We start from the raw sequence: 13,418 nt of genomic DNA, 5'->3' as shown, positions 1-13,418 counted from the left end.
TCTCCTTGTTAAAGGTCTTGAGTTAGTAAGTAGTGTGTAGTACAATTTGTTTTTCTCGCACTCTGACTTGCTCTGTTCTGTTCAGGCAATAGCTTTAGAGCAGGCCAATTACACAATTTAAAAAACCTGTTTGCACAAAGAGTCTATTTTTTTTATCACTCTCTCAAGCAGAGAGCAGCGAGTGCCAAAAACATCTCAATCAGCTTGGCTTGGCCTTCATTTAATTGGCTTATCCTTTCCACTGAATATGCAGCAGGAGGACACAAAAGCATCAGTGAACTTTAAAGGTGGCACTCCCAGCCAGATTTAGCACTTTACTAGAAAGCAGAGCCGGGTGGCTCGATTCAAATATCAACAGTATCGATACCAATGCTGGCATCTGTATTGGATCGATACTAGCGTGATAGGATCAATACTTTATTTCTATCCCCAAAGTTCACTATCTATCTGACTGAACTGTGTCTTATATTTAAGAACTGAAAAATAATCTCAGATGTACTATGAAAAAATGTCTTAAACTTTTTGTGTTGACTGTCACGTCTATTTTATTTATAGCCTAAAGCACATTTAATAACCAAAGTGCACACAAAGTGCTTTAGAGACAGGTGCATTTACATTCTAGGTCTCCAAAAAACCCAGTTACAAAAAGCTAAAAGATGTGTTTTTTTTGAGAAAGTAAAAGAAAAACATCACAGTAATTTGGTGGTCATTAAAATGTGTTCAGAATTTGCAAATTGATGATAATTTTAAATGTCATGACACACCGATCTCCCCTACATAAGCTGTCCTTATAAGTTAAAAATACCGATATTGGTATCGGGAATGCTGGCCCTGTATTTATTTGGTATAACAAAATTTGCAGCATGGCACAGCACTAAAAACAGCCAAAGGACATCACATCGGTCATACTGATGTTTGGCTTTTGTCAGCGTTGCAGATTCGTTACATTTTGATCCCTTTCTATTTTTAACTTACACACTTTGCGTCTACAACCTACACTTCTATTAATAGCTCACTGCGCACTTTTTAGTAAGGCATCTGCGTCTATTCATAGATCTCGGTTTGAAAAAAAGATAAAGCGTGTTGTGCCACGTGTGTCTGGGACGTGTGACGTGTTGTCCCCCTCCCTCTATTTAAATACCTGTGAAAGAAAACGCGGTTGAGCAGAGACTGTGGGGTGGAAAAAATTCGAGGGATGGAATGCTGTCCAACAAAGTTTGCGCTTTGTAATGACACACCTGCAGCGGACAATCCCTGGCAGTGACAAATTATGACATGCACGTACTTGTGCATACTCCGTTTATTTCCTTTTGGCTGCTAACTTTCTTTGACGAAATTGGAAAATGGCTCCTCAAAACTAGATTTACCAGAGAGGACTGTTCGGTTAGTAAAACAAAAAAGCTATTCCACAAAAAAAAATAAAAGTAGTCCAGCACTTTAATATAACCATTCTTATAGTCACGCATGTCCACGATGTTGTAAATCGTTCATGTGAAAACTTGAAAATTATAATTATCACTTTACAGTCACTTGCTCAGGGACGCGCCTTTTCCCCCTCGAGGGTTTTCACGAGGGATGAAGGGTCTGTCTCTATCCCTGCCAAGTCAAGCCCACTTGGTCACACCCTTCCCGGCCAACCCCCAACCCCTACACCCCACCTCCTGCTCTGCCCGCCATGTTCTGTAGGAGGAGGAGATACGTGTAGTCCTGGCTTTAGCTGGCTTAGCACTAGCAGCATATAGCTAGGCGGAGGCGCAACAAGCTCCTTGAACGCCCAAATAAGTACTCCTGTCTCGGTTTCCCCCTTCTCTTTTTGGAATTAGCTACGTTTGTTTATTGGTTTGACCTCCACTTGGAGTGACACGAGTACCTAAAGTATCCCTCTCAAAAATTCTGGTAAGTTACCTTCGGTTTTCAACACAGTCGCGTTGTTTTGTTTTTCTGGGGTGTCCTGTAATCCAGTTTGCTATGGTGATGTCTCCACTGAGCTCCCGTCTTGGATGCTAGCTTGAAGGATCGCTAACTAGCTTTACATGCTAGTTGATTGTCCTAACATAGAAAGTACTTTATGAAGCTAACGCGAACGATTGTGCGTTACAGTATAGAGGTGGTCATAAAACCGGTAAATAGTAAATTGTGTTACATCTAGATGGTGAGTGATCAACAGTTGTGTTGTTAGTAGGGTGCTGGAGGGGATGGTGTGTGAACTGGCTGTTCTAACACAAGGTCTGCTAGCTTTGATTCAACTTTTCTCAAAACCAGGATTTGAAATCGTCTTGTAAATTGACGCTAGGCGGTGGTTGGTGTCTCGGGTGCAAATATCTGTAAGTGGAAAAAGTGATTGCTGCAGTGTATTTTTAAGCTACAGCAAACTTTTCCGGGTTATGTACTTTTCCAGTGAGCTGAAATGTGTAGTCACCGCTAACTCAATCAATGCTAAGGACTAGAACTTGCCGCAAGTTTGCACTGAACTAGCTGTAGTTAGCGGCAAACCCCTTAGTAGCAAGTGTGGTCGCTATTCTATGTTAGAGTAAGCTCGCACTATTTTATATATATACTGATTTCACCTCTATCACCTGGATTTTTTGACTGAACGGATTATGAATAACATTAAGGTAGTTTACTAGCACCAAACGAATGTTAGCTAAAGCTACTTTAGCTTATGTGCTAACTATCAATCACGTCAGTTCAAGGAGGCGCCGTGATTTAAAAAAAAAAAAAAAAGAGCCACTTAAATTATTTTTATTTTCTCTACCGAAACACATGTGCTGTTATAGAGGCGAGGGCTAGACGAGAGCTTACTACAGTGACTCAGCAGTCCAAAACTTAACGTACTTATTGATATTTTTAGGGAGTCTCGTTACGACGTGGGCGCTGTCTGTTTACTCGCTTGGTTTCCGACAAGCAGCGAGTAAAGTGTTTGGTTTTTAGATCATTAATGCTGGCAAGGTTTTCTTTTCTATTTTCAACATAGTCAAAGATGTTTGAGTAAAACCTCTCTTTTCATAGTTGCACTGAACCCGTATTGATGTGGCCTGAGAAGAGGGGCAGCGCTTCCTTTATTGTCAGGATGGTCAGTCAGTTACGGGGGTGACAGATGCATCATCACGATCCTCCTCCCGTCCCTGTCTTGGCTGGCTTTGTCTCTCTCGGCTAGCAAGATAGGACAAAAGGTGGGGTGATGCGTCGATCAGATGGTGGCCTCTCCTCCTGTCTCACTGTCTCAGAGTGCACGGTTATAATAGCTCACTTAAACCCACTTTAGTACTGTTTGAACAAGTGTTAGTGCTTATTTGACGCGAGTTTGGCTTTTGGGAGCTTAATCCTTGTGTCTAGGAGAAGATGGTGATTAATTACTTATGAATGTTGCTCTTGGTTGTACCAGACTGTAAAGGGATGGTTAAGGAACTGGCTAGATGCCATTACACAGCCTATTATACACAATGTCATTCTGAACAGACAAACATAGTCTTGTCACATTCACACACAGGCGCCCGGTTGTGCAAGCCTACTATCTCGAGATCAGCTTTACTCATTCTGTGTGACAAGGTGGACCTGTTCTCAATGCGCTGCTTCTGAGCCCTTAATGCTAATCACAGTTTACCTAGCTTTTGCCAAAACACACACAAGATAAGTTGAACTTGTTATGGTCTAAGGTGACTCACTTAAGTCAAGTGTTCTACGTGTTTCTTTGGGATATATTCATTCAGATATTTTTTAGGACATGAAAAACCCATTCACCTTCACCAGACAATATGAACAGGTTTGGCTGAAAAACATGAATCATTCTTTGATCTAATGATTGGGGTGATTTTGTAAAACAAGGGTTAATTTTTTACCCTCTTACAGTTAAATCCTATACATGTGGTTTGAGAAGATACCTTAGTGGGTTCTCTCTTGATGCACAATGACATTCAGATTCTGTGAAATCTGGTGTAGTGAAGCCCCTGGGTGATGTGAATGAAGCTGAAAAATTAAGTTCGCATCAAGCGGGATTGCCCTGTAGATTGTGGATTCTTCTTCAGGTGAAAGTGAGAATCAGAAATGAAGGACAGGTGTATTGATGCTGTTTGAGGGCTACAGGGCCTCTTTGCTTCTATGTCACTTTTATTTAGAGAAAGGGGGGCGGGGGGGGGGGGTAGAACACGTGGAGAAAAGTGAGTGAAAATGTAGGATTTTATGGTAAGTTAGGAAATTATATTTCTGTAACTTGATTCCAACTGTCAGCTATACACATCTATATCTTATTGCCGGGCAGGAGTGAACATTTATGGGTTTCCTCATGCAAACAACATGAGGTAGAACTTCTCATTGCGTTTGATGTGAACTAACCGTAATGAAGGGGACATCATTATTGTTCCCTTATTTGGTTATTTCCTTGTCCGGGGTAGATTTCTCTCTAGAGATAATAGCAGTGCACAGAAGCTTGTTGAAAGCTATAGCTGAACTCTAACCTCAGGAACAGATTGGGCTTGGGTCTATAATGTTGTATCTCCTCCATGATTTTGTTCTGTTCTCCTCTGCTTCATCCTGCACCGGGAGTAATTTGTGTGCACACAGTGTAGGATGATTTTAAAAATTGCCCAATTGCTCTCTTTGCCGTACCCATGACTGACTTCCTGCCTGCCTCGTCCACCACCCATTGTTTAACTTCCATCGTCTTGCTACATTAGTGGACCAAAGAACTGCTCCTGAAATGTGCTGTGGTGCATCTAGTGGAATTGCCTTGAGTTGCTGTGACATGTGGCATGAGTGTCTGTGATATGGGCATCCCGGTGGGAATTGAAGGGTAGTGTTTGGCCATTACTCATCGTCTGCCTAAACGGGGGAGGAAGGAGCTTAAGAGACGCACCCACTCTGGGTTGCAATCTTTCCGTTGAGAGCGGGCACACTGGTGCACGGGGAGAAGATGGACCCATTCATAGAGCAAGGCATGCTGGGATGTTTCTGCTACTAGTGTCACGTGGTTTTGGGAGACCTGCACCACAAACTGGAGTGTAAAAGATCTCCTGTCTTATGGAGGTTCCCTGACTGCCTGTTCTAAATGAATGAATTGATGTAACTCTTTGGTCCTTTGCGTGTGCTGTGTGCACTAACAAGTGACGAACTAATATATACAGGACTCGTTAGTTGTGGGCAAATTATCTCAAACTTCCTTTTCAGTTTATTCACAGAAAAGTCAGAAAGGTGCAGTTTTTTTCTCTTTGGTCTCAAAGAGAAAGAAAGTTGTAGTTGTGTTCAGCCTAATGTGTCTTACTTCATGCTGATGATGTTGATACTGAAACGACATATTGCGCATTCCTGCACTGCCGACACAGCAACAACTTCTGAGCATTTCCTGCCAAGCCAAGATTAAAGCTTTTGTAATGATGGACCTCTGGTGCACAGAGATTAATGTCTCAGTCACACGTTTCTTTCCCCGTCTGTATCTTTAGATATTCGTAGTTTGGCGATACAGATTGTCAAATACATGACAAATTATTTTATTTTATTTAAGATGAACACTCATTGCGCGCAGGTCGTTTGTTTACAGTTGGTCAAAGCCGGAAGGTTTTATAAGTAAGCGGCATTACAGTATTATTATTAAATACTGTTGATGGAATTCACAGAAAGTTGTAGGTATCTGTGACTTGATTTGCAATTCAAAAAGGGAATTTCTCATGATGCGCTACTACATCACTGCTGCTAGTTCATGCTGTCGAGACCAATCGTTATTCCTGTCAGGCGATACACATATTTATTTATTTTTTGGGGGAAATTTATCACAACTGTTCTGTGTATATTAGTCCATCAGTTCACTGGTATCTTATTTGGATTTTTAAAAAAGTGTTTTCCATAGTAAGGCCTCATTTGTTTTTTGTTTTTTCTGCTTTTGACCTTTTCATGTAACAGTAAATGGCACTTTGTCCCATTTGACTATGATGGTAGTGCGGTTAGTGTTTTTCTCAGCCTGTATTTAATGGGTTATTTCTGTTCCTCTTCCTCCTTCAAAATTAGTCCAACTCTATGGCCATAATAAATGCATATTTGGTCTGTTGTTTGGCTGCAGGGCACAAGCACTCTTTTGCCTTTGCCTTCTGTCGCATTCTAAGGAATGATCGCTGGGTATTTTTACTTATTTACTTCATTTATTACTTTGTCTTCCAAAAGCGAAAATCACCAAGGATTAGACAATTGTTGCATGAAAAACCAGGCGATATTAAAACACCATATATTTAAATATATTATAAATGGCTTTGTGTTGAAATAGAGAACAGGGTGGACTAACAGCTCATCTTTAATGTGTGTGAGTCAGATACAGACAGGCCAGAAAGAAAAGACGGAAGAGACTGAATGGGCGGCGACAGATGTGTTCGAGTTCATCTGGTGCAGTTAAAAAGCACACCCTGGACTCAATTATTTCACGCTTAAACTGCTACCCCGCATTGTGTGCTGGCGGTTTGATGGGATGATGACATGCTTAATGATTTTTGACATATAACCTGCACTGTCAGCATGAACACATATTTCTTTAGACACGCACACAAACACAAGTCTTGTGTGCAGTCTTCTTTTGGGATTGGCGTGAACTAAGCACAGAAGGACTGAGTGAAGGCAGGCTGGGGATATCTACTGGCTCTTGTGTGTCAGGGGTGGGGTGGGGGGTTTGTTCCGGGATGTGAATGGGGGTTGCAGGAGGGTGGGATGGACAAGACAGACTCTCCTCTCTTCCTCCTGTCTGCTACGGGTGAATAGGTGATTATAGCAGCAGATGTGTCATTAGGTCTGAGCAGTATTCATGCGGATGCAGAGTGAGGAGGAGGGTGAGGAGGGAACGTTCAGAGTGTGTGTGTGTATGTGTCTGTGTGTGTGTGTGTGTGTCGGAGTCATGCTCTACAGGAATCACGTTTCACTGGCGTTAAGTGAATTTATGGGATGTGCCAAGTTGTTTTCTTATCCTCGTTTCTTAACCCCCGTCCCCTCCAGCTGTCTTTCCATGACATTGCTAGACAGGAAGCTCCCTGAAACAAATGCATGCACAAGTTGTCTGTATTTAACTTCTACATACATTGAAAAAAACACGTTCTTGTGCTTAATAAAGTCCACACAGACTTGCACTTATGTGTATGAAAGAACTTTGTTGGGCTTGCCTGTGCACGCCTGGCATTGAGCTCTGATCAATGAAGAGGATAAGTCATCATAGGTTTGCCTAGAAGGCATCGAGGCAGGCAAAATAATGGGCACCGACATCCCAAACTGCAGTTTATTACTGATAACAGTAATAACTGCATTTGCAGTCCAAGCACAACTCTGTTAATGGGGGCTTGCTGTTCTTTTCAAGTACCAGCAGCAGATCTAAACGTGTTATGTAAGCCTTAGGTGTTGCATACTTAAGCGAGTTTTCACGGTCAAGAGTTTTTCACATGGCACTTGGGTGTGTACGTTATGCCGCTGTGAGTCTCCGCCCACTATCCATACTTGTCTCTGTGTCAGGCAGGAAGTGATTAGTGGCTGCTTTGCTGATCTTTTAGAAACAAGTACTGAGGCGTCATCAGTCACTTCTGTGGTATTCATCTGACTGGAAATGGATTATCTCCCCTGCCACCCACCAGAGGGTGGAAACTCATTCTTACTGTTAATGCTGTGAAGATAAAGGCGTCTCATTCTCAGACTTGTTAGAGAATTGTGCTTGAATATATTGGGGAATTAAAAAAGCAAAGCTCTTACTTTATATATACAGTGCTTATTAGACCACCTGTTGTTAAAAAAATATATGTTTTTAAAAAATTCACAAACGAAATGTTACTGAATTTAAGTTTTTATACCCAGAATTTAAGCCGGCACCCTGGACTTTTCTGAGAACTCAGAAATTACTGCTTTTTCTGCTCAGCTGTAATTTGGCATCCTAATCAAAAAATAATAATATGCCTCAATATTTTTTTCTGCTTTTGAAAAACAGTAAATTCCAAAACAATAATTTTATATTTTAGCATTAAAAATCAAAATTTGATTAAAGAGCTTGTGCACACTGATGGATTAACCATTTCAGTGATTGCCAATACTGTTAATTAAAATCTTTGCAAATAAAGTTAAAAAAAAAACAACAACCCAAAAAGCATAAAAGCAAAACTTAAAATTCAGCTATGCTAAAAATTAGTTAACTGTTTTGTGCCTGCTGTGGTCAAGTTACTGCTGGTCAGCTGCTATCAAAGTGAATTATCTTGATAACTTCTATGATCTTAGAGCAATATTATACATACACACTGCTCGCTGTGTTATATTTACACCTTATCAGGTTTTTAAAAAAATCCCTGAACAATATTTTAAGGACTTATTTGTACTCCATAACCTGGTGATCAAGATTAAAATGTTAGATCATTGCACAGCTCTTTATATGGCATGTTGTTTCAATGTAATTGTCTTCACATTGTCCTCCAAGCTCACACAAAGAATATGCACCTGAAGCAGTCTTGGAAGTGCTTGGGAATGGTGTGACCACACAGATTTGTGTTTAGTTTAACAAAAATCTCCACCATCCGTCCTAGTAATTTGCCATCGTGTCAAAGTTACTGTAAACTTAAGTGAAATGATAAAAGTGGAAACAATTCTTGTTCGCAGCACCGTGACTTTGTATGATATGGAGGGGGCATGCATGGAAATTGCTTATCTAAGTGTGAAAGTATGAAACATGTTTGTCTAGTTTCAAAAGGCGCTTACAGCTGCTCTTGTGATTACACATTGATGTGAGCTTACTGTCTAGCTGTGGAACTTCATGAAAGACATTCAGATTAGCGTGTGACTTCAGATGTTCAGAAATCTGAAATATAGCAACGCGTAGGTTTTTCTTGGGCTATTGAGGTTTTGATTTGTTATTGCTGGCATGTGACATTACTTTAGGGGTGTGAAACTTATTAAAGAAGATGCATATTAAGCTGATGTTGTGTTTAAGGCACTCTGAGTGATTGCAAGTATTGTAGAGTGTGCTTGTTTTTTTTGGTTTCTGGCCCTTGCCTATATTTGTTTTTCATATGGTTCTGTAAACTAACCTGTTATTTGTCGTCTTGGTCTAGGTGATGGCATGGTCATGTGTTCAGCCGGCACTGTGGGTGTGGAAATGGTTTTAACAGACGCTGTGTTGGAGGACTCGGGAACACTGCACTGGCCTGGAGGAGCCTCATAAACAACCGCGTACATCCACAAACCACTTTGTTACACGAAAACATTAACAAAACACCGCCGTGACAAAGGACACAGAAACGCGGGCAAACAACACAAGCTTCACCTGAAGGGCACGTTTGTAACTTCTGGGTGTGTGTAACCCAAATATTGTTGGTGTCCCAGCTGCTCTCCTTGTGTGAGAGTGTACGTTTGATTTCTTCTCGTCTGTCCCATCTTAACCGCCACCATGCCAAGCACCATCCGCCGGCAGATGAAGAACATGGTTAACAACTACTCCGAAGCGGAGAAGAAAGTCAGAGAGGCCACGTCCAACGACCCCTGGGGGCCGTCGTCTTCACTCATGTCGGACATCGCCGACCTCACTTACAACGTGGTGGCCTTCAGCGAGATCATGAACATGATCTGGAAACGACTCAACGACCACGGCAAGAACTGGCGCCACGTCTACAAGGCGCTCACCTTGCTCGACTACCTGATCAAGACGGGCTCAGAGAGAGTAGCGCTGCAGTGCAAAGAAAACATCTTCGCCATCCAGACTCTGAAGGACTTCCAGTACATCGACAGAGATGGCAAGGACCAGGGCATCAACGTCAGGGAGAAGAGCAAGCAGCTAGTGGTCCTACTCAAAGACGAAGACCGCCTCAAAGGAGAGAGGTGAGACCTTTTTCTTTTTTTATTATTATTATTTTCTTGCAGCAAAGTGCATCGCCGTCCTTCCTGCACTTCTGCTCTTCTTCTTGCAGCACAGGCATCAAATCTTAGAGAGGTCAAACTAACCACGACCTTTAATACAGAGGAAGCAACAAAGTTCAAAAGGCTGTCTTAGTCTATGTGACTAGATCAAAACATCTGTATTACGTGAGATTCTTATGTGTAGTTTAAGAGCTCCATGCCTTCTTACTAAAACAGTTAATCCTTGGAAATAACTCTGTAACACTTCTTATCTTTATCACTTGTAATGTGTGCAAAGAATGTTGCTGGCTACAGATTTAATACATTTCCTGTCTTAACAGTCTGGCATGACTTTGTTCTTTCAGTGATTTTTATTTTATTTATTTTTCCCCCCTTCCTCCACTTCAACTCAGTGGCGTATTTAGAAATATGTGATCATTCCAAGACTTGCAGTTTTGACACCTGCCTTTTTATCTCACACACACACACACACACACACACACACACACACACACACAGTCTCGAACTGTACACAGAACAGAGAAAATGTTTTGGTTGCAACTGTAGTGTTTCCAGTATTATCTTAATTGGTCTGTGGGGATTTGTTTGACAGCATGTTTAATCTAAAATAATCATTTTGGCACTTTAGGATTGAAACCACTTGAAACCCTGATTCTCGTAATAATTCTGCTATTAGATGTTCTCACTTTGTTTGGTTTCATGGCTTCATCGTCGTGTCACCCTAGTATCTCATTCTTATTCGTTCTGTTAGATTTAAAACTAGAGTTTCTTAGCTTAAGTCAAGATGATTAATCACAGATATTGATCATATATTATCCCTTTTGTCCTGCTAGGTCTCAGGCTTTGAAGACCAAAGAGCGTATGGCCCAGGTGTCCACAGGGAGCAGTCATATGGGATTTGGCCGAGGCTCATCTCAACCCAACCTCTCCACTTCCTACAGTGAAGAGTATGGCAGATCAGAGGGATCACCTGCTTCCTACCATGGCTGTGAGTACTGGATTATAATTACCAGTCGGCTTAACACATAGAAAGGTGTCATGCCATATGTTTAAGCAAAAAAAAAAAATCATGCAGTGTACTCTATTATGGTTACTGTATCACAGTTGGTGTAACTTTGGCCTACATCCTGAAATCTGCCCCTGCCCCTCCCCCTGTCCTATCTCTGGCTAGCGCTCCTGCATTCCTTAATTCTCTCTTTCCCACACACACACACACAGAAGAGGAAGAAGACCCCCCAATCATCTTTTATCCACATGGCAAAGGAATCTGCTTCCCTTTATAGTGATGCACTCATTTCTCTAGAGACGCATGACAGTGACAATGTAGCAGAGTGCACAGAAACCACTAAGGGTCAGTTTTATAATATTTCAGACCTCTTGTCAAAGCATGAAATAATATCCCTTTCATTCCATGATGTAGAGTAAATACAATACAGGGTTGTTCATACTTGGTGACATCTTTAGGTGATTTTGCTGGAGTTTCTAAACTGAACTCTTTTTCTTTCACACTCTGACCTCCCACCCAGTTCTTTGTACACAGCAGGATGACTTTGTGTCTGTGTGTGTGCGTGTACGCCTATGGATGTGGGTTTGTTGCCATGCATTTGGTTTCAGGCTGCCCAGACTTGTCTAGCATCCTTATGGAGTGTACACCAAGCTCTCATTTATGATCCACATTCCTGTGTGTACATTGTGTTTGAGTGCGTGGCTCAGAGGCGGAAGCTACAGCAGCTGAGTCATCAGTGCAGAAACTGATGGAGGATCTGGCCAATAGGCGTTAGGCTGTGGGAGTTGCTAGGGGAGATTTTTGGGATTCCAGCCGAACTTTCCGAGTATTGTTATCCAGACAGGGTGTGAATAAATGGCCGTGTGAGACTGTAGGTGTAAAGCCGGCCCCCAGTTACCAAAATTGACCTCACCCTGGGCCTAAAAATCTCTACATTTTATCTTTTATCTTCTGTGGTTGATTCTTATACATTTGGATAATGGCTGCCTTTTTGTTTCAGCATTTTAACAAGTAAAATGCATAAAAAATAATCGGAAAATATCTAATCTAAAACATCTAGTAATTACTGTCGAGTAATTAAAACAAAAAAAAATATTTGGCAGGTTTTATAGAAATAGTTTTATAGTGTCACATACTCATGTGTCACATACAGCCAGGTTGGAAACCTTGTCTCTTTTGCTACTTATCTAGGTCACAGAAGCAGTCTAATGGGTCAAATTTTGGTTAAGTGAAGGTAGCGCGTAGGCAGCTGCATAGAGCATCTATTGTCAGATGGGGTTGGTATCAGAAATAAGTGGCACAACTGGTTTGTGGGCTACTCTGTGTCGTTGCTGGTCCATCAGCCAGCTACAGAGAAGAGTGTAGTTCTAGCATACAAGTTCAACAGTGTGTTTAAAAACATGCTGGATGCCAGTACACGTTTCAACCAGTATGCATTTGACTAACACACAGCATCATCCACACTGCACACTGCACATGTGGATGCATACAAAAACACCTCCAAATGTTAAGTACATTTAACAAAAAAAAAAAAAAAAAAAGAGGTCACATGTACACACCATATGTTTGATACCCCTGATGTACAAAGACAAGAGACTGTGTCTGCAAGAATGGTGGCTGCTCATGGTTCTCACACATGAAAAAAATCTTGTGTGCCATTAACACCACATAAATCCACGCAAGATGACACAAGTGGCCATCAGCCCATTTCAGCACAAAAAGCCAGCCTCCTTCTCTTCATAGCTGGAATTGCATGGTGCTCATGCAGCCTTAATGTAGTTGGATGCCTTAGCTTTTGTGGAATTGGAATATCCTTAAAGACAGCATGAACCAAAGTGGAGATGCCAAGATAAGAAATTATTTAACTAGCGTCTTATCAGCTCTTTAAAGATTGAAAACTAAGGATGTTGAAATGTTTTCTGAAACCAGGCAGAGATTTGTCTGTAACATGTGCCAGAAGACTCGATTATCCATATATGGTTCATTCCCACAGTGGTGGGTAGGGAACTGGTGTGTTTTAGTTGGCTTTCAGTTTTTGTTTATTTGCCTTTCTGTTTTGTGGCAGCTCAGTATGTCTTCAGACTCAGTGGTCTTTTTAAATCTAACAGGAAAAAAGTATTTTTCTTCTGCTAGATGACTGCATAGCGTGTGTGTGTTTATGACATAATGGTAAATTTACTAGGGAGTCAGCACGTGTTCTTCAAGAGCCAAAGCTTTTTTTTCCCCCTCTGATTTGTCAGACATAATTGTGTTTGTATGGTTACACTATGCCTGTTTTAGCTTTAGTACAGCTGTTCAAGGCAGGCATAGATGAGGTTGAAGCCATAGCTCACTGTTCCAGCTAAACAAACACACCTTTTACCTCAGTTACTTTCTCAGGAAATGCATAGTCTGGAGTCGGAGCAGCAGAGACATGGGTTTGATGAGGAGCAAGGAAAGGAAGAACATCAGAAATATGGAGACAAATCTGAAGCTAGGGCTGCCACAAACGATTATTTTGATAGTCGACTAGTCACCGATTGTTTTTGCGATTAGTCGACTAATCAGATCATGCATCCAT

The 13,418-nt window shown here is 41.4% G+C and overlaps 1 protein-coding gene across 3 annotated transcripts in view; it reads left to right on the top strand.

Annotated features, from left to right (window-relative positions):
* Nucleotides 1–1,694: 1,694 nt before the first annotated feature.
* The window catches only part of epn2 (epsin 2), a 25,032-nt gene continuing 13,308 nt past the window's right edge, over nucleotides 1,695–13,418 (top strand). For all 3 annotated transcript variants that reach the window (XR_015718977.1, XM_006798059.3, XM_006798058.3), the window contains exons 1-3: nucleotides 1,695–1,896; nucleotides 9,051–9,813; nucleotides 10,686–10,840. Coding sequence is in view for 2 of the 3 variants with exons in the window: in XM_006798059.3 (XP_006798122.1) it covers nucleotides 9,386–9,813; nucleotides 10,686–10,840 (583 nt within the window). In the remaining variant the exon portion in view is untranslated. The remainder of the gene's footprint in view (nucleotides 1,897–9,050; nucleotides 9,814–10,685; nucleotides 10,841–13,418) is intronic.

The sequence above is a fragment of the Neolamprologus brichardi genome, chromosome 4 (genome assembly GCF_056152115.1).
Source record: "Neolamprologus brichardi isolate AB-2024 chromosome 4, ASM5615211v1, whole genome shotgun sequence".
In the NCBI taxonomy this organism is placed as follows: domain Eukaryota; kingdom Metazoa; phylum Chordata; class Actinopteri; order Cichliformes; family Cichlidae; genus Neolamprologus; species Neolamprologus brichardi.
Note: the sequence above shows the minus strand (reverse complement) of the source record. Positions and strands in the feature narration are given on the sequence as shown.